This window comes from Oncorhynchus mykiss, chromosome 7 (assembly GCF_057628025.1).
Source record: "Oncorhynchus mykiss isolate SJ-2025 chromosome 7, ASM5762802v1, whole genome shotgun sequence".
NCBI classification, from domain to species: domain Eukaryota; kingdom Metazoa; phylum Chordata; class Actinopteri; order Salmoniformes; family Salmonidae; genus Oncorhynchus; species Oncorhynchus mykiss.
In genome coordinates, this window is record NC_143028.1 from 71428102 (window position 1) to 71449356 (window position 21255).

Here is a 21255-nt window from a genome sequence, read left to right on the forward strand (position 1 = left end):
AAACACCTTCCTCTGCAACTGGATCCCGGACTTTCTGACGGGCCACCCCCATCTGGTGGGGCGGCAGCGTAGCCTAGTGGTTAGAGCGTTGGACTAGTAACCGGAAGGTTGCAAGTTCAAATCCCTGAGCTAACAAGGTACAAATCTGTCATTCTGCCACTGAACAAGGTAGTTAACCCACTGTTCCTAGGCTGTCATTGAAAATAAGAATTTGTTTTTAACTGACTTGCCTGGTTAAATAAAGGTAAAAAAACAAAAAACAAGCTGTGCATTGGGTCATTGTCCTGTTGTAGGAGGAAATTGGCTCCAATTAAGCATTGTCCACAGGGTATGGCACGGCGTTGCAAAACGGAGTGATAGCCTCCTTCTTCAAGATCCCCTTTACCCTGTACAAATCTCAAATTTTACCACCACCAAAGAACCCCCAGACCATCACATTGCCTCCACCATGCTTGACAGATGGCGTCAAGTACTCTTCCAGGATCTTTTCATTTTTTCTGTATCTCACGAATGTTCATTGTGATCCGAACATCTCAAACTTAGATTCGTCTGTCCATAACACTTTTTTCCAATCTTCCTCTGTCTGTGTTATTTTGACCGTCTTAATCTTTTCTTTTTATTGGCCAGTCTGAGATATGGCTTTTTCTTTGCAACTCTGCCTAGAAGGTCAGCATCCTGGAGTCGCCTCTTCACAGTTGACGTTGGTGTTTTGCAGGTACTATTTAATGAAGCTGCCAGTTGAGGACTTGTGAGGAATCTGTCCTCTTGCTCAGTTGTGCACCGGGGCCTCCCACTCCTCGTTCATTTCTGGTTAGGGCCAGTTTGCGCTGTTCTGTGAAGGGAGAAGTACACAGCGTTGTACGAGACATTCCGTTTCTTGGCAATTTCTCACATGGAATAGATTTCATTTCCCAGAACAAGAATAGACTGATGAGTTTCAGAAGATAGTTCTTTGTTTCTGGCCATTTTGAGCCTGTAATCGAACCCACAAATGCTGATGCTCCAGATACTCAACTAGTCTAAAGAAGGCTAGTTGTATTGCTTCTTTAATCAGAACAACAGATTTCAGCTGTGCTAACATAATTGCAAAACGGTTTTCTAATGATCCTTTTAAAATTAAAAACTTGGATTAGCTAAAACAACATGCCATTGGAACACAGGAGTGATGGTTGCTGATAATGGGCCTCTGTACACCTATGTAGATATTCCATTTAAAAAGTCAGCCGTTTCCAGCTGCAATAGTCATTTACAACATTAACAATGTCTACACTAATATCTAATCAATTTGATGTTATTTTAATGGACAATTATTTTTAAGTGACCTCAAACTTTTGAACGGTAGTGTATATCTGATGTTTATTAATTTAATGTCGTAAACTTGTGTTCATTAGACCAACTGCCTGATCATCAAATGACGTATCTGTAGTCACACACATCTTCATGATTGACTCCATTCTCTGATTGCACTCCATTTGTTGCGTTCAGATGTCAAACACAGACAGAGAGAAGACCAGTTGTGGGAGGAGTCACATGATCCACTGACACACATAGTCCCACACCATTCTCCAGCATGACCCGATGTGTATGGGGCTGCACCGAGCAGTTTTGAGAGGCCCATCTGCTCGTGTGGTCAATACCACACACACACACACACACACACACACACACACACACACACACACACACACACACACACACACACACACACACACACACACACACACACACACACACACTCTCTCGCTCAAAGAGAGTGAGACCCACAACTAGAGTGCCAATTAGCTAAATGAGACAGGTTGTTTGCTTTGTGTTGAGTTTCATTTCGAAGGACGGCGCACATACAGTACATGTATCATTTTGGGTTTGCTTTGAGATTTGTCCCGTTGATTGAAACAGCTATTGATTAAGTTGATCATACTCTGTCATATGTCCTTTTGGACTTTCTCATTAAATAAACAAACGTGTTGATTTTGTTTAGATTCTTGGACATTGGAGAAAAGTGAAAGGTGAGTTTTCCCTCCCTTGATAATAATGACAAATAAACAGATGGAAACTGAGGGCTAGTTCAGCTTACTTGGGGGCTGCAGAGGAGCTGTTGACAAGGTTGTCAGTCTTCTATCTAGCATATCTCATTTATAATAAAAAAAAATACTTACCAAAGGCACCCATTCTAAGAAAATAAAGTAATATGTTATATGTTAGTAATCCTGACTTCCCGTCAGGTTTGACTGGAGCCAACTGCTTTGTCAGTGCCGTCATGACACAGGTGTCGAACCCAGATACTTCCCCCCTTTATTCTGCAAAAAAAATTAAAACGGCTGATAAACCAATGCAACTGATAAGGGAAATGGAGAGTCATTTCGGCAAGGTCACTTGGGCACTGTACATCTCCATCTCTGTGTCACGGCGGCAGGTTTTGGCCCCAATAGCCTGGTCCCAAGGGGAGCAGCTGAGTTGCTGGCTGTCGCATGGCTTTAAGGTGACGGAATGTAGCCCTCTACCAATATCCCACCCCTTACACCCTCTCACACTACTGCACGCCCCATTACGAAACCCTGAGCAGATGGCCCCGGGACAAAGAGTGTGAGAGGGTGAGAATTCCCTCCCCCCTGAACACACCCACACCACTTCCCCCCTTAGACCCCCTCCCCTCTAACACACAGCTCGTGGTCTCAGCACTACAGCTGGCCCCTATCACACCCATTGTAACCTCTCCTCGAACACCCCCCGCCCCCAACACACACACACTTTCCTGCACGTGCCACGTGCCCCTCAATTAGGCAGAATTGATGATGCGTTCTCCCAACATTCCTTTTTCAGCTCATATACAGATACAGTGATTATTCTAGTGGTACTTAATTTTGTGAAAAATAGCTTTTTTAATGCGGACCATAGCCAAATGGTATGTTGTTTCCTTTCAGATAAGGGTCCCCATTGGGGTCCTCTGCAGGTAATTCTCCCTTAATACTACTACTAATAATTAATAATACTCCCTTTGACAGTGCAATTGAACCGCGAGTGCTGAAGGGCTATCTGACAAAGAGCCATTTAGTGTAAGTGCTCTCAAGGCCACCGAATGACACTTGTATAGACAATGTCACCCCAAGTGGCACCATCAGTTGATTGCATATTGAATAGGGACAAGGGAAGTGATATATGCTATATATGATATATGGTTAGAAATATGCAGTATTATTGGCAAGCATGAAGTCCCAAGGCCAAGAGTCCGCCTACGAAAGTTAATTCACTCTGGATGTGTCCCAAATGACACCCTACTCTCCACATAGTGCACTTCTTTTGACCAGAGCCCTATGGGTCCAGGTAAAAAAGTAGTGCACTATATAGGGAATAGGGTGACATTTGAGGCGCAAGCCCCTTTATCAATATCAGGAGCCAAGGACAACGGGATGCTATTGCGACATTTAGCCAATAAAATCGGGTTATTTCAGTAATGCGATAGACATAAATGGTACGACATAATCTTTTTTTTTATGGCTTATCCGTGTAGTGGACACCTGTTATTTTTCTGAGACACAATAGAATGCACCAAACAGGCACTCGTCAGCATTTTAAACATTGTGTAATGTCATTGATCTACTGTCTGGAGCTGACCTTTGCATGTTGTTTCTATATTTATTTTGTATTTTTATGCGGGGGGTTGTTTGAGCGAAAATGGCCACAGTCCACGTTTTAGCGCTATAAAAAAATAATCACGTTCTTGTGTCCTGTGTTCCTGGGTTGTAATGTATCATTATTGGTCAATAAGAACACAATCACAAGTACTATTGAAATGAATGTCTCATGCAGTACAGTACATTTCTCCTATTGTCTGCACTAGCATCCATCTAGATCAGGCATCATGTCACAGCTTTCTCCTCCTAATGCACCTTATTCTCTCTTCTTCTGCCTTCTGTAGGTCCCAGTTCCCAGGAGACCTGGTCCTCCTCACACCACCACAACGGATGGACGTCGTGGACAAAGACCGTTGGGAGGGAGGGAGTGACACGTTTGATTGATGACCACCAAAATGGAGAGGAGAGAGACGGACAGAATCCTTTTATCAGGATTGAGGCCTGACTAGATTAAAATGTAGTTGTACAACCCCCGTTGTGCCCCCCAACAGCTCTCCACCCTACTCCATCTCTCCCCCCTTATCACAACACCTAATGGGTTGATGTTTTTCTCGTATCTCTTTCCGTGACCTCTCATCAGAGCTTCTTGTTAAGGTCTTTCTGTGGGATAGGGATGGTGAGGATTGAGTTGGTTGTACATGCCTTTTCAAGTCACCTCAAAATTCAAGTGGAGGTTTTGTCATGTGTTTGTCCTATGCAGAATCCCTGTGGTCCTTGTAGCATTGTTTTCCCAAGCAGAAATATAAGTTATGGGTACAGTGGGGCAAAAAAGTATTTAGTCAGCCACCAATTGTGCAAGTTCTCCCACTTAAAAATATGAGAGAGGCCTGTAATTTTCATCATAGGTACACTTCAACTATGACAGACAAAATGAGAAAAAAAATCCAGAAAATCACATTGTAGGATTTTTTATGAATTTATTTGCAAATTATGGTGGAAAAAAAGTAGTTGGTCAATAACAAAAGTTTATCTCAATACCTTGTTATATACCCTTTGTTGGCACTGACAGAGGTCAAACGTCTTCACAAGGTTTTCACACACTGTTGCTGGTATTTTGGCCCATTCCTCCATGCAGATCTCCTCTAGAGCAGTGATGTTTTGGGGCTGTTGCTGGGCAACACAGACTTTCAACTCCCTCCAAAGATTTTCTATGGGGTTGAGATCTGGAGACTGGCTAGGCCACTCCAGGACCTTGAAATGCTTCTTACGAAGCCACTCCTTTGTTGCCCGGGGCGGTGTGTTTGGGATCATTGTCATGCTGAAAGACCCAGCCACGTTTCATCTTCAATGCTCTTGCTGATGGAAGGAGGTTTTCACTCAAAATCTCACGATACATGGCCCCATTCATTTTTTCCTTTACACGGATCAGTCGTCCTGGTCCCTTTGTCCTCCAAACACGACGAGTTGAGTTTTTACCAAAAAGTTATATTTTGGTTTCATCTGACCATATGACATTCTCCCAATCTTCTTCTGCATCATTCAAATGCTCTCTAGCAAACTTCACACGGGCCTGGACATGTACTGGCTTAAGCAGGGGGACACGTCTGGCACTGCAGGATTTGAGTCCCTGGCGGCGTAGTGTGTTACTGATGGTAGGCTTTGTTACTTTGGTCCCAGCTCTCTGCAGGTCATTCACTAGGTCCCCCTGTGTGGTTCTGGGATTTTTGCTCACCGGTTCTTGTGATAATTTTGACCCCACAGGGTGACATCTTGCGTGGAGCCCCAGATCGAGGGAGATTATCAGTGGTCTTGTATGTAATCCATTTCCTAATAATTGCTCCCACAGTGGATTTCTTCAAACCAAGCTGCTTACCTATTGTAGATTCAGTCTTCCCAGCCTGGTGCAGGTCTACAATTTTGTTTCTGGTGTCCTTTGACAGCTCTTTGGTCTTGGCCATAGTGGAGTTTGGAGTGTGACTGTTTGAGGTGTCTTTTATACTGATAACAAGTTCAAACAGGTGCCATTAATACAGGTAACAAGTGGAGGACAGAGGAGCCTCTTAAAGAAGAAGTTACAGGTCTGTGAGAGCCAGAAATCTTGCTTGTTTGTAGGTGACCAAATACTTATTTTCCACCATAATTTGCAAATAAATTCATTAAAAATCCTACAATGAAAATTACAGGCCTCTCTCATCTTTTTAAGTGGGAGAACTTGCACAATTGATGGCTGACTAAATACTTTTTTTGCCCCACTGTATGTATAAGACTACACAAAAATTATTTTTTTTTAAGAATAATTCTTCATTTTCAACTCGGTACATACTCAGAAATAAGTGAGTGAAGGTGAAAACAAGTTAATTCCTTTCTTTTCTCAGATTCACTCACTGGTTACTGCAGATTAATGGACAAGACAATCAGGCTCATTCATTGGCTTGCAGCTGTCTCATTGTCAGGTGCTGAAGAAAGCAACTTTAGCGAAGCGCTGAAAATACGTTCTTTGTGAAAAGGACCTGCATTTGTTTTGCAGAGGGCCCTCCACCAATGACTGGATGCGATTAGCACAAATTATCTCAATTATCTCTACTAAAACAGACAACAATAGCCACTCCCAACTAACACACTGTATGGCCTATTTACTATGCTGTTAGCTCGTCACATAGTGCAGAGTCGCACACAAAATTAATTCATGTTGTGTATGGAACACACGTCTTGTACTTTATGTGTAAGTATCTTTACAGATTTGCAGGATTGCACATTTTCTACCATTACCTCGTTCCTTGTATGAGTGAAACACTTGTTTCCCCCAAAAGAAATGAAACACAAAAGGAATGAAATTAGGCATATCGCTTTTCTTGTTGTTGGAGAGAGGGTTTTCCTTCTGTTCGGGCATTAGCAAAAATACATCCAAAGACTTTTCAGGGCCCACGATTTAGTCCAACTGTACCTTTAGAATCTATAAACCCACCTGTGTGTGTGTGAGTGTGTGTATCCTCACTGTCCAGGCCTTGGTAAAGCTGAGTACCAGCCGCCAGACCAAAAGTCACGCCCGGTTGACGTTGGGGTTAAGATATTCTTAAGAGGACATAAAACTACCAGAAATGCCCTCCGTTCATTACATCCAATTCAATATGTACGGCTGATGGCTACATTCACATTTTACAGCCTCTGCCACATATATGTACATGTAACTACCAAAATAAAGGAAGCTTCAACATAAAGTGCATTAATAAGGCGTTGGGCCACCACGAGCCGCCAGAACAGCTTCAATGCACATTGGCATAGATTCTACAACTGTCTGGAATTTGGTGTTTTGTTGTGGTGGAAAACGCTGTCTCAGGCGCCGCTCCAGAATATCCCATAAGTGTTCAATTGGGTTGAGATCTGGTGACTGAGACACACAAACCCTTTACACCCTCTATGCTCCCTCTTTCAAAGTCACTGAGATCTCTTCTTCTAGTCATGGTAGCCGAAATAATGGGCTGCCCAGCATTTTTTATACATGACCCTAAGCATGATGGGATGTTTTAATTTCTTAATTAACTTAGGAACCACACCTGTGTGGAAGCACCTGTTTTCAATTTACTTCACTATACTACCTCATTTAAATGTGTCCTTTATTTTGGCAGTTGCCAATATATTGCCTTTTGTTAAAATCCATATCCCCATTTACAGGAGGTTGGTGGCACCTTAATTGGGGAGGACGGGCTCGTGGTATTCAAATCAAATCAAAATCAAATCAAATGTATTTATATAGCCCTTCGTACATCAGCTGATATCTCAAAGTGCTGTACAGAAACCCAGCCTAAAACCACAAACAGCAAGCAATGCAGGTGTTGAAGCATGTTGGCTAGGAAAAACTCCCTAGAAAGGCCAAAACCTAGGAAGAAACCTAGAGAGGAACCAGGCTATGAGGGGTGGCCAGTCCTCTTCTGGCTGTGCCGGGTGGAGATTATAACAGAATATGGCCAAGATGTTCAAATGTTCATAAATGACCAGCATGGTCAAATAATAGGTCTGGGACAGGTAGCACGTCCGGTGAACAGGTCAGGATTCCATAGCCGCAGGCAGAACAGTTGAAACTGGAGCAGCAGCACGGCCAGGTGGACTGGGGACAGCAAGGAGTCATCATGCCAGGTAGTCCAGTATTGGCTGGAGCAGAATAAGTGGAATGGTATCAAACACATGGTTTATATGTGTTTGATGCCATTCCATTTGCTCAGTTACAGCCATTACCATGAGCTGTCCTCCCCTCAGCAGCCTCCACTGCTACTTACAAATACTTATAAAAGAAGATTATCATTATGAAATCAAATTCCATTAATCAGCATTTTGCTGTTAAATATTATAATATCTGCAGACAATAGGAGACAAGATGTTGTGTGTAGTGTCACCCACGTGTTTCAGCCATGCTATTGTCTGCTCTCTCTCTCTCTCTCACTCTGTGTGAGCGGAGTGATGAAGGGGTAAAAGAGTGGGGGTGGGAGGGGAGGAGGGGGAGATGGCTGCAATGTGCATGTGCACTCGTGTGTGTGTGTGTGTGTGTGTGTGTGTGTGCGCGCTGGCATGCACAGACGGCTTGTGGTAATTTGATGTGTGTCCCCGGGGATGTTTGATGGATTAATGCTAAGCAGGCTCCCTTTTCCAAAGGCACCACCTGATCTTAGGGGACTCGTGTTCCATATAAAAGCCTGTGCGAGTGCTGAGCTCAGCTAGTCTAGCCATCTCCTCTTCTCTCGCCCTCTATCTCTCTACACTTTATTTCTTTCTCTGTGTTCTTTCTCCTATCCTTTGTCTTTCACTTTTTCCTTTCTCTTCTGTCCTTTCTGTTTCTCTTCCTTCTGGCATTCAGACTGAGGCTTTTCAGGCTATTCAGGCCTGGGAGTTTTAGCAGTGAGGGAAATCTCAGAGCATCTTTTAGTATCGTCCACCACCATTTTGGTTTTCTTTGACTTGAGGCCTTTTCTAAAGGGTGCAGGTCTTTGACTTTTTCCTGTGCAGTTTTGTTCTTCATATGTGGCATTAGGAACAGCCCGTCAAGAAAATGCCACGTTCCTTTTTGGTGAAGCAACTGAAGGTCCACGATTTCTCCTCCTCCAATCATCCTCATCAGCATCACAACGACGGATCGTACACACTCACACGTGCCATCACTGAGTCCACCACCAACTTGGCGGTCCATTTGAGTGAAAATGGTGGGTCAAGATTACTTAAAAATTCTGTCTACACATTGAAAACAAAAAGTGCATTGTCATCATTAATTTGCTTGCTGTATATTTATTTAATATTTTATTTAACCTTTATTTAACTAAGCAAGTCAGTTAAGAACAAATTCTTATTTCCAATGACGGCCTACCCCAAGCAAACCCAAACGACGCTGGACCAATTCTGCGCCGCCCTATGGGACTCCCAATCACGGCCGGTTGTGATACAGCCTGGAATCAAACCAGGGTCTGTAGTGACGCCTCTAGCACTGAGATGCAGTGCCTTAGACCGCAGCGCCACTCAGGAGTATATAGATTAGAGTTGTAGGTTTTAGATAATTATTTTGTTGCAATACTGTATTTGTTCAGGAATGGAAAAATCACAAAAGCATTTGTTTTAAAAATGACTTTTATTTAGAAAAATATTCAGTAAACGGATCAACCTCTTGATCCATGTCTTCTACCATGAAGCCTGTGATGTTGTGTTTTCAATTCAATCCTTTTGTTTTCTAACTCCAGTGATGCTAAATAGAATTCAGGTCACACTGGACCAATCAATTTAATACTGAGCAGATCACACAACAGGCTTTAATACTATTGTGTACATACATAATGGTATACATGGATGTATACATTAGGCTTGAAATCCCATCCAAGCCTTTGTGAGGTCCAAACCTCTCCATCACCACCAGAAAGCAGATATCCACATGGGACTGGTTTGTCCTTAGCTGTTATTCTTGAGCGTTTCCCCTTATCATCACCAACCCCCCTCCATATCTCCATCTCCTCATCCTCCTCCATTCCATCTGATCTTACAGGATGCTAGATACCCACAGGGGGTCAAATTGCAGAAATGAAATCCCTCTCTCTCCCCCTCTAAAATCCATTGACAAAATATAATGTTTCTCTGATGAATTGACAAAACTCAATGTTAAATGGTGAAAAAGAGCATACATTAGAACATATTACCTTATATGGAAAAGGGCAACATGCTTTATGTGACATCATTTGTTTATGATGTCACAAAATGGATTCAAAACAATGAGAGGGGAGTACAACCAACTTCAGATGTACAGGTTTTGTCAACTCATACTGTGATTTCAGGGCAAAACACTTCCATCGAAATTTGTGGTGTGTTTTGTTTTTGTTGTTGGTGGAATGTCCTTGAAAACTACAGAGCTTTGGCTCGCAGGATCATCTGTTCCCAGATTTAGGATGCCAGCTGTCTGAATCCCTTTGTGTTGCAGGGGGAGCACAATATAGTGTGCACTGTTGTCAAGATCAGACTATAACTCCTCCTTTCCATCCCCATCCTCAAATGACACTGCACCTGTCATTCAATCTCTCTATTACCATACTCACAGGCACTTTCAGCACACCACAGATGGAGAATGATCTGATTAAAATGAATTGGTGCTTTGGGGAATTTCTCTTCTTAGACATTCTGTTTTGGCCCAGATTTATATATGGTGGCATTGGATGGGAAGGTGACAGGTGGATCGGTTGTGGAGAACTAACAAGTGTGTTTAATTTTATGACTGTTGTGTCAGTGCATAGAACTTGTGTTTCGTATGTGATGGTGTTTTTGATGTAGCTAGCAATGATTGTCCTTAGATGCGTCCCAAATGGCACCCTATTCCCTATGGGCCCTGGTCAAAAGCAGTGCATTATATAGGGAATATGGTGCCATTTGGGATACAACCCTTGTTCTGAGCCGGATGAGTTATTGATCGCTGAAAAACGGTGCACTGAAGAGTCATTCATATTTAATTCGCAAATCTTGCTGAACCAAGTACTTGCTTTTGGTTTCTTGTATAGTTTCATATTGACTCACAACGCATGGAAGATCCAGCTCACTGGACACACACTGGTTGAATCAACGTCGTTTCCATGTAATTTCAATGAAATTATGTTGAACTAACGTTGAACAGACGTTGAATCGACGTCTGTGCCCAGTGAGAGGTTTTTACTCAATGGCTCAACAAAAAACTAAAAAACAACAAGATGCTTTCAACTGGCATCAGAAAGAGTGCTGGAATCATAAAACCATAACATCCTCGACCCCAAAACGTATTTTGTAACAAATTATTTAGTAAAAATGTGTATACATTTTCATAAATGTATGCCCTTATTTATTCAAATTCTCTCTCTTCCAACCCGCTACAGGCTACATCCAGGATTATGTGATCCCCTCAATATGCCAGAGCACAAAGGAGCTGGGTTCGAAGTGGCAGACCGGGCTCTCTGTGGGGCCCCTGTACTCTCCGGGGAGCACGGGGAGCAGTGGGGGGGAGGACTACTCTGACCATGACATGGAGCAGCCCGACAGCCCCCACTCGAGCGTCACCACCGAGTCGGATAGCAGCATCTACTACCCAGTGGACGCCGTCCTCATCTCTGACGGCCGCTCTCGAACAAGGGCCAACCACAGGCACCAACACAAGGAAGGTGAGGAGAGAGATGGCAGTACAGAAGAAAGCTCCACAGGAGCCACAGCGGCTAAGGCTGCCAAAGGGAAGTCTGGGAAATCCAAGGGACCGGGCCGCCACACGTGTGGCGAATGTGGCAAGACCTACGCCACCTCATCCAACCTGAGCCGCCACAAGCAGACGCACCGCAGCCTGGACGGCCAGCAGGCCAGGACGTGCCCCACGTGCCACAAGGCCTATGTGTCCATGCCGGCGCTGGCCATGCACATGCTCACCCACGACCTGCGGCACGAGTGCAGCGTGTGCAGCAAGGCGTTCAGCCGGCCATGGCTGCTGCAGGGTCACATGCGCTCGCACACGGGCGAAAAACCATTTGCCTGTGCCCACTGCGGCAAAGCGTTTGCGGACCGCTCCAACCTGCGTGCCCACATGCAGACGCACTCAGCCTTCAAGCACTATGAGTGCAAGCACTGCGGCAAGAGCTTTGTACTCAAGTCCTACCTGAACAAGCACTACGAGTCGGCCTGCTTCAAGGGCTCTGGAGACGAAGAGGACTGCTGCTCTGAGGACTGATCAGGGATCAGTTTATTTTCTATTTCAGCTTATTTATCCAGGTCGGTTTCACTGAGATAACATCTTCTTACAAGAGAGACCAGTGTTGTCTTCAATAGGGCATATAACAGAAAATATTTTAAAATGCTTCGTAACTGAAAGCGAAAATGAGGGCTTCTTCTTGGACAAATCCAGGTAGTCCCTCTCCTTGTTTCAGTCCGATTTCTTCCATTCGGTGCCTAATAAACACATCCCTTGTCAAAGAGAGCACTCCTCAACACTCGTCTTCCTCTTCCTGCCTTTTGGTAGAGAGCAATAATAATGGCATTGAGGGTTGTTCAAGAACATAGAAGATAACTGATGATGAGGACTGAATAACTTATTAAAATGTCAATATTTTTTTTTCAATATTTATTTTATGAATTCTTATTTATTTACTTGCAATAATTTACATTCCAGTATTATTTTATATGCCAATTAGCTCTTAATTCCCTTTAAACATGTCTTCCACAAGAGACATATTTGTTTATTTATAAAATTTTTCATTTATGTATTTATTTATTTATCAAATGATGAATTGATTGGTTATGTTGTGAATTGATTTGATTTATAAATTGAACATCTTATAAAATGCTGTAATATATTTATGAGACTAAGTAGTGCTATATCTGATCTCATTCACAATAATTGTTGATATATTTGTGTTCTACGTAGGAAATTATTAATATGCCCCTTTGTTTTTGAATCTATGCAAAGGATGTAATTGTAAGCTACAATGTGATAGTCAGACATGTAAAGACATGTAAAGTCAAATTTTTATACCATTATTAAGTATTGGTACCATTAATTATTTGCCCTATGTAGGTCTACAATACAGCTGTTGAATTTGAATTGTACTCAACTTTGTATGTGATCATGAAAAGCCTTGAAAAAATGCCTTGAACTTTTACCAAGTAATATTAATTATTAAAATATCCTATTTTCACTAAGTTGTTCTCTGTGCCGTGTTCCATTTTCAAGGGGTCAACCATCATCAACTTAACACACATGTTCACTCGAGGTAACATTACCTGACACATAAACCATTAAGAAAACAAAAGTATCAACGAATTCAGAATACATTTTGTTCGAATCCTTCTTGCTTCACACAACAACTTTGAGGTAATTCAACTAACAAATAACAGACAACCAACCATCAGTTATTTAATTTAACTGTAGCTCTTCTCTTGACCAGCAGAGGAGGCTACCACTTTTATGAAAAAGGATCCATCAAACAAACAAGGTTTGTACGACCAACCAGTCAGTCCTTAATATACAGTACATAAGGAAAACCACCATGTAGGGTGTGACAGCAGTGTGTTTCCCCCATGCTTGTGCCTCCAGAGAGACAGTCAGAGACCCAGTCAGAGTGCCATCCGGATCTAGTTTGGGTCAGAGGCTCTCCACTGGCCCGGCTCGGCCCCCTAACCACACCACGCTGTGGGGCTGAGGACAGGATGTGGACTGGGTCAGGTGTCATGAGAACCAGGCCCCTTTCCCCCCTCTGGCCCAGACAGGGGCCCAGAAACTTCCCTTTTCGGCCCCCGGCCACTGGGTCCCCCATGGGAAAGTACAGCTATGTGTCTCAGTGCACTCCAGACTACTATTTTTAGACACAATGCGGTCCGTACACACAAACACCCATCCCACATACACACGCTATTCTAAACCCCAGTCCATGAAAAGGATGTACCTAGCTATTAAAAACAGCCAAACCCCACACACTATACATAAAAAAACATCAAAACAATTAACAAAAGAATCCGTATCCCCACTCCAGGTCCACTCTCAGCCAATCGCGACTGAGGATACAAGCGGCCCAAATCAAGAGCACGTTACGTCAGAGGGATATAGCGGAAGAGGCCTTTTATAGCCTACCTTTATTAAATCTGATCAAATCTTCAACCTTGGAAGTAGGATCATAAAAGAGGAGCTTTCATGGCCCGCCTTGTAGGTTCTTGTAGATTCTCCAGCCTGATAAACTAGCCGGCCCGTGAACACCATGGAGTTGAGACAAGGGTCCCGAGGTCCCATGCGGTCCAAGAGGATGCTGTCTAATGTGGGTCAGAGGAACCGCAGGCCCGGCCAGGCGACCATTAAGGCCTGTTAGCAAGCTTCTCCAAAGAATCGTCGCGTGTGAGAAAACTTCCTGTTGTGATCGAGGGGTGGACCTCCAAACTGTCTGGGAGAGATGAGGGTCTCAGAGGAGATGATGATGACATGATAGTTAGTTCATCAAACCTCGGCACCTACTCCGTTTGGATATCCGTCCGTCCCACCAAAAATACCACCCAAATGTCCCCAGGTCAATACTTGACCCAGCAAGTGTAACCTTGAGAGACTGTCACCTATAATAGGACATGTTTGCTGTTTTTTTATCTATCTAGCAATGTAACAAAATGCATTGTTATTATATAGGAAACATATCTAAGTACTATCTCAAACCAGAAAATCTGCTGTTCTGGGAAAATCTGCTGTTCTGCCCCTGAGCAAGGCAGTTAACCCCCACAACAACTGCTCCCCAGGCCCCGATGACCTCGATAAAGGCACCTCTCTGATTCAGAGGGGTTGATATTAGCCACTTTCAATGCAACATACCGAAATAAAACTAACTATGCAAGACTTAGTATGCAAAACCTATGCAAGAGATTTTGCAAAGAGCATCACATTAGGATTCTATTGCATTAACAGGCACCAGCAGACACCAGCAGTGAGTAGATGTGCTTGTTTTGAGATCAACGCGAGAGCTGCATGTAGCCATGTGCACTTACTGTATGTTCATATTCATTACTAGTTGTATGGAGTTATTGGCCCTGTTCTCTTTCATTTCTGGTCAACATTGGGAGAGTGATTGCTTCCTACAAGAACACAAAACATGTACATTTCTAGCCATCTTTTAAAAACAGGTCAGGTGAAGAGCGTTTATGTCTTAAAGGGGCAGTGTTGTATTTTGAGATAGCTAAGTAGCTAATAGGCAGAGGGTAACATTTTCATCTGACTCTCTGGGAATAATAATTTATTTTATTTTGTAAAGTGTTTTCTTGCATCAAACACAATACAACATTTTCACTCACCTCCATTTCCACTCACCTCCATTTCCACTCACCTCCATTTCCAGTCACCTCTGAAGGACAAGTGGATAAACAGGTTAATGTCAAGCCCTGCATGTTTTTTCAAAAGTCTCATGGAATGTAGGCCTACATTGAACACCAAACATTGGCTGCTACTGTAGGCTGAATGATAGAACAGCTGTTTCCATGTTAAAATGTTATGGGATGCATTTTCTCCATTGTTTTGGATGGTCGGCCACTCTGGTAGGCCTACATTGTGATTTTAAAAATAATGTTTTAAGGGAACATTGGACCTATCTCAAACATGTACATTTTTCATAATTTGTTCATGTAATCCTCAAATCAAGTGAAACTAGAGTAAATAGATTGTGGTGTAGTCAGACTACTGAAGTATAGGGCCATTTAGTGCTGATTTTAACTGACACTCCCACCTGTCCAGATAACTCAGCATGTCGAAAGCTGTGTAAGACGATCAGTATCTTTGGAAGGGCGGGAGAGAGGGAGGCAAAGAGAAAAAAAGAGGGGGGAGGGTTAGATTGAAAGCCTCATCTTTAGGTCACATTTAAGGGGTCAAAAAAGTATAGTATTGCTACTTTATAGTCCTACCAAGTTGCATGAACTGAGGGACAAACTGGAAATAATGGTATTGATAGACATTAAAGTAGAATAAAAAGTGTAATGTTCTTATATTTAATACGTTATATAATAACAATGACAACTGATGTGTTTCAGCATTAAATAGTCCCAGTCAGTATTCCCATAATAATAAGGAATTTCCCTCGACCACGCCCACAAATTGGGGGAAAATAATATTTCCCATGTAGGGAACAGAGCCTGCGAGAAAAGCCTTGTGGTTTCAGGCTTTTCGGGGTGGGAAAGGTGGGACCCGGTGCCCAAGTAGACTACACGTAGCTATGTGTGTGGGAAACATTACATCACAGGTAAGACTTGTTTAGTATAGTCCGTTTGTAACTCCACTCATTATTTCTAGCTAAACTGTATAGTCCGTTTGTTTGTGTTATTGGTCTTGGCTAGCTTAATGTTCCAGTCAGTAGCTAGCTACCACTCACACACGTGGCTGCTAGTGTAACAGTATGGCTTCCGTCCCTCTCCTTGCCCCTACCTGGGCTCGAACCAGGGACCCTCTGCACACATCAACAGTCACCCTCGAAGCACTACTTCAAGGTCTCAGAGCGAGTGACGTCACCGATTAAAACGCTTTTAGCGCGCACCACCGCTAACTAGCTAGCCATTTCACATCGGTTACACTAGCACCGTCATGACAAGGGGCATGAGAGAAGCTACAATATTAGGTTTTTCTAAATAGTGAAAATGCTCGGGAGAAGGCAATGTTGAAAAGTCATCTTTAGACATGTACTTTTCTGAAATGTAGTTTTGTCATTGATTTAAACAAGCAGACAACATGAAAATTGTGTTTGAAAAATGTCATGTTTTTACTGTGGGCCAATGGAGTAACCTAGTTAACCTTGTTTTCCCCACAGACATCATGATGCACCTCCTCCACAAAAACGGTGTGATGTTTGCAGCAATAACCACTTCTATTGGAGCAGTCTCTCTAAATGAGTGATATAGGCATCTGAAATGTTATTCAGACCTCATATCCTTCCACTGCATTTACTTTTCTGTACAAAAACCTCATGCTGGAAGTATTGTCAATATTAAAATCTATTGTATGCCCCCAATATTCTAGGAGAGCTGCAGCTGGCAGGGTGATATTTGGTGTAGCTACTCTAGCCTGGTTCTATATCTGTTTGTGTTGTCTTGCCAACTCCTACACTCTTAGAAAAAAGGGTTCCAAAAGGGTTCTTCAGCTGTCCACATTGGAGAATCCTACATAGAACCCAAAATGGTTCTACCTGGAACTAAAAAGTTTTCTTCAAAGGGTTCTCCTACGAGGACAGTCGAAAAGCCCTTTAAGGTTCTAGATATAACCTTTTTATCTAAGAGTGTGTGATGACTTCATGACCACAGGTGTTGGCAAGACAGCACAAACAGATCTGGGACCAGGCTAGAGCTGCTCTGGGTCAGGGTTTTATCGGTTTTCTCCGAAGCATCCATGAGTCAACACGCCTGACTACAGAGAGTATCTAACCCTAGCGGGTCATCATGGCAGCGCTCTGCTGGCTCTATTACAATATTGGGTCTGACTCACGATGTGGTCACCATAACATCACTCAAAACAGTGCAGGAGTTGTCCAAGAGAGAAAACAGTCAGGAGGAGTTGGTGTATTGTCCTAAAGGGGGCTATTTGTCAGGCCTGTTGTGACACACTGTTCAGCTGCCTGCCTATACAGACATCACTTAAAAACGTTATCTTGTTTTTCCACTTTCTTTTGTCATGTAATGGTCACAACTCGTGGTTTCTTGCAAATGTCGTTTTTTATTTCTTATATTTCTGTCCTAAAAAATGACCAATTACTTTTTGCACCATAGTCTATAAATTGCACTTAAATACCACCTTCTCATTGTACACCTACAAACACTACTTTGGAGCACACTGACTGCAAACTATATCTATAACTATATGCCTATATATATACTATAACTATATCCCTTAGTTAATCACATCAACAAGTTTTAAGTGGTATTCCTTGGTGCGGGGGGCAAAGTATTTACGGTTCCAAACTGTGAGCTGGGGGAAAGTGAGTAAGGGGTCGTGTTGCTGGCCGGCTGAGGAGCAGTAAAAATAACCTTGGCTTGTGGTGTCCCAGTTTATGAGTGGGCACCGGGTCTTCTGCAGGTCACCATTGTTGGTGCAGCTGAGCTAGTGCCAGAGCCAGCAGGGTCTGCCGGTGGTTCGATGTGTCAGAGGTTGTTTGTAAAGCAAGCCAAACAGGCCTTTTGATGGCACACACCAGAGAATCTGGAAGCCATTTGCTTTTCCGCACTCTGTGTGAGCATCCCAAACAGCACCCTATTCCCTTAATAGTGCACTACTTTTTATCAGGGTCCATCAAAAGTAGTGCACTATGTAGGGAATAGGGTGCCATTTGGGGCTGCAACCAGAGAAAGTGGAGGGCTTGATCACCTCCAGCATCTGCTGCCTGTTTATTTACCCAGCTCACTTAACCCTTTAAACAAACTAACCAGGGCTCACCGTTGTGCCACTCTTAGATTGGTCTCTGAGGACAGAATCTGTCACAGGGGCTTTAGACTAATACCTATAGAGAGACATAACATATACCTTGTTATAAGACATTGTAATGTTGTGAAGTTATACATAACTTATAAAGCATCATACCTGGATGCTTTAAGTAAAGTGTTATTATTTTTAAGAGGAGATGGAGTTTAGAACCTCCTTGTCAATGATCCTAGGCCTACTTTAGTTTGATTACATGATATTAAACTGTAATATGTATACTTGTGCCTACATAATAAACTATTTGTTGTGGTTTAAGATTGCTTGCTTTCTATCAGTTTTGGTAAGTGCACCTTTCTATATCTTATGTAGGTCTGTGTTGACCAAAACCTAACATTTTTATATAAAGGATTTGATTTGAGTGCCACACCTCACATTCTTTCTGCATAATCACACTCATTACATATTTTGAATATCCAACAATGGTAGTAGGCCAATTTAAATTAGTGCAATGTGGGACAAAAGGTTTTTCTCATAATAATAGCTTCTTCTTTTTTTATTGTGGTGCATAATTAAATGGCAAAAGCAGCCTCCAGTGTCAAACAGTGTTTAAGGGGAATTCAATAAATAATTGAAACTCCACCATCTCATGTAAATTATGCTTCATTTTCTGAAAATTATACTGACCTATTAAAATTACAAAAGTTGTTTATAGTCTATGATATAATTTCGGAGGGAAATGGTTTCTTTTGGACAGTTAATGGTCATTTTGGACAGATTGGTTTGCCTGAACAACCCCTCCCCTTCTGCTGAAGAGCTACAGTAGGCTATAAGAGCTCACTCAAGCACGTTTACACACACTCACTGTTGACCATCCGGGCCACACCATCCTACGGGGATATGTCAAAACATTTTTTTCTTATTCGAGGGGGAATTCTTATGCACGTTCTGGTCTCCACGGCTGTCCATGCCCACAAATTAAACTGTATGCTTCTCTAGGGAATAGTTTCATTATACTTTAGTTTATCATGGCCTTTACCATGCTTCGGCCGGTGGCAACTTACCCCTTCTCCTCATATCCTCCTGACTTCAACATGATGTCGGACGACGAGGGGAACCGCAGCGAGAGCGACGGCAGCTCGGACCAGAGCTATGGATGCTGTGCCTCTTCAGAGAAGACTTGTCGGCAGATTTCCCGCGTGGTGGGAGTCGGTGGGGTTGTTGTGGTCAAACAGCGCAACACAGCCAACGCCAGGGAGCGAGACCGGACCCAAAGCGTCAACACCGCCTTCACCGCGCTCCGGACACTCATACCCACGGAGCCGGTGGACAGAAAGCTCTCCAAAATTGAAACGCTCCGGTTGGCGTCCAGCTACATCTCGCACTTGGCCAACATTCTTGTCCTTGGGGACGGGTGCGAGGATGGGCAGCCGTGCTTGAGTGCAGTGTATCGCGTGCAAGGAGATGGCGAGGGGAAGCAACCCAGAACAATCTGCACCTTTTGCTTGAGCAACCAGCGGAAAGGGGTAAGCGTGCATGACAGTGCTATGTCAAGTATGAATTTCAAATATATTTAACTTATTTTACGTAGTAGACAGGCAGTAGTAGCCTATGGTTCTGAAGTGGGCGAGTGGCACATTTGACAGCTAGTATTGCACCATGTTATTATAATCTACTGTTTCTGTGCATTCAATGTCATTTACAAAAATAGTCATTTCACAATGATAGTATGGCATCAAAACAATACTAGGCCTATTTAGTTAAATACTTTCTTACCATGTCACTTAAGATTCATCATAATGGGCATCCATCAGTTAAGGGAAATTTGTCAAACATGCTATAAAATCTGTCAAACAGCTTCTTGAGAGAGAACACACACATGGAAAATGATCCCTGTTGGGACATCGTGCATTTATTAATATCATTTTCAGTCTGCATAGATATCCTTTAAAGGAAAAACCGAGGAAGGGTTTGTTGATATCAATGACATTAGATTTCACTAAACTATTTGTATTATCCACAAGGGAGAATGAGCATGGATTTAAGCCAAAGACAAAGATGCATGTAGTATTCATATGTTGGTCGCAGATGGTTCCCGCTTCAGAATTTTCCAGAAATCAATTCTGATGTTAATGAATAACACTGACCGAACATGACATTTATTTTTGCAGGGGAAAGATGGTCGGGGTTGTCTGAAAATGCATGCAACCCGTGCACTACGAATGAGCCGAAGATAGACAACTCTCAAATTCCAAGGATGGTTTAGTTCAAGTCCGCACCTCAGGGAAAAACTCCAGCTATCACACCTACTCCTACACAGACCGACACATAGGCCAGAATGCCTTCGAACTGCGGAAACAGACTAAAAAATATGACTGTCAAAAAAAGAATGTTCCTCTCATAATGCTGGTTTGGTGAAATGTGATTTTTGGAGGAACAAATGAGACTATTTGGTTGCCTTTTCAACACCATTTTGTATTTTGCGTTGAAATTAAATATATTTTTACATAGTTGTTGTTGTCCCTAGTCTAATTTCAGCCCCTCATACCAACACATTTGTGGTGATGTTTTCATATGGTTAACCCCTTACACTTGTGGAAATTGGTCCATATTGAAATGTTTCTAACATAATAACAATAAAATGTGTATGCATGACCATGGTAGCAATTGAAAGAAGACACTGGAGATTATGGGGAAATGAACACACCAAAGGTTAAGACAACAGTTTACCTGACACAAGACTGAATCCAAACATTACACTGTTGATTTTATGTTCATTTTACATTTACTGTACTTTTCACAGCATTTGGCAAAAACTAAATCTAAAAATACTCTGTATACATTCAGTAACATAAAAATAATATTTATTGACATTTTGGAGTAGGTGCAAGATGAGAAAAAAACGATTACAAGAGTTTGACTGAGATGTCTAACTTGTGTCTCCAATTGGCCACACACCTCACCAAACTGCACAGTTCTTAACTCCTTTCAATGTATTTACAGTGGGGCAAACAAGTATTTAGTCAGCCACCAATTGTGCAAGTTCTCCCACTTAAAAAGATGAGAGAGGCCTGTAATTTTCATCATAGGTACTCTTCAACTATGACAGACAAAATGAGAAGGAAAAAAATCCAGAAAATCACATTGTAGGATTTTTAATGAATTTATTTGCAAATGATGGTGGAAAATAAGTATCCCATTACAGGCCTCTCTCATTTTTTTAATTGGGAGAACTTGAATAATTGGTGGCTGACTATAAACTTTTTTTCGCCACTGTACATGACTCAAGGA

The 21255-nt window shown here is 42.5% G+C and overlaps 2 protein-coding genes across 2 annotated transcripts; both read left to right on the forward strand.

Moving 5' to 3' along the window:
* The first annotated feature begins 8283 nt into the window (after positions 1–8283).
* LOC110528520 (transcriptional repressor scratch 2-like) lies at positions 8284–12739 on the forward strand. The gene is made up of 2 exons (XM_021610630.3): positions 8284–8764; positions 10940–12739. The coding sequence occupies exons 1-2, from the start codon at positions 8614–8616 to the stop codon at positions 11773–11775; spliced, it is 987 nt and encodes a 328-aa protein (XP_021466305.2). The 5' UTR covers positions 8284–8613; the 3' UTR covers positions 11776–12739.
* A 6064-nt stretch (positions 12740–18803) lies between these two features.
* On the forward strand, positions 18804–20474 carry LOC110528521 (transcription factor 15). The gene is made up of 2 exons (XM_021610631.2): positions 18804–19490; positions 20136–20474. Exons 1-2 carry the CDS (start codon positions 18993–18995, stop codon positions 20199–20201), a joined length of 564 nt encoding a protein of 187 aa, XP_021466306.1. The 5' UTR covers positions 18804–18992; the 3' UTR covers positions 20202–20474.
* Positions 20475–21255: the final 781 nt, after the last annotated feature.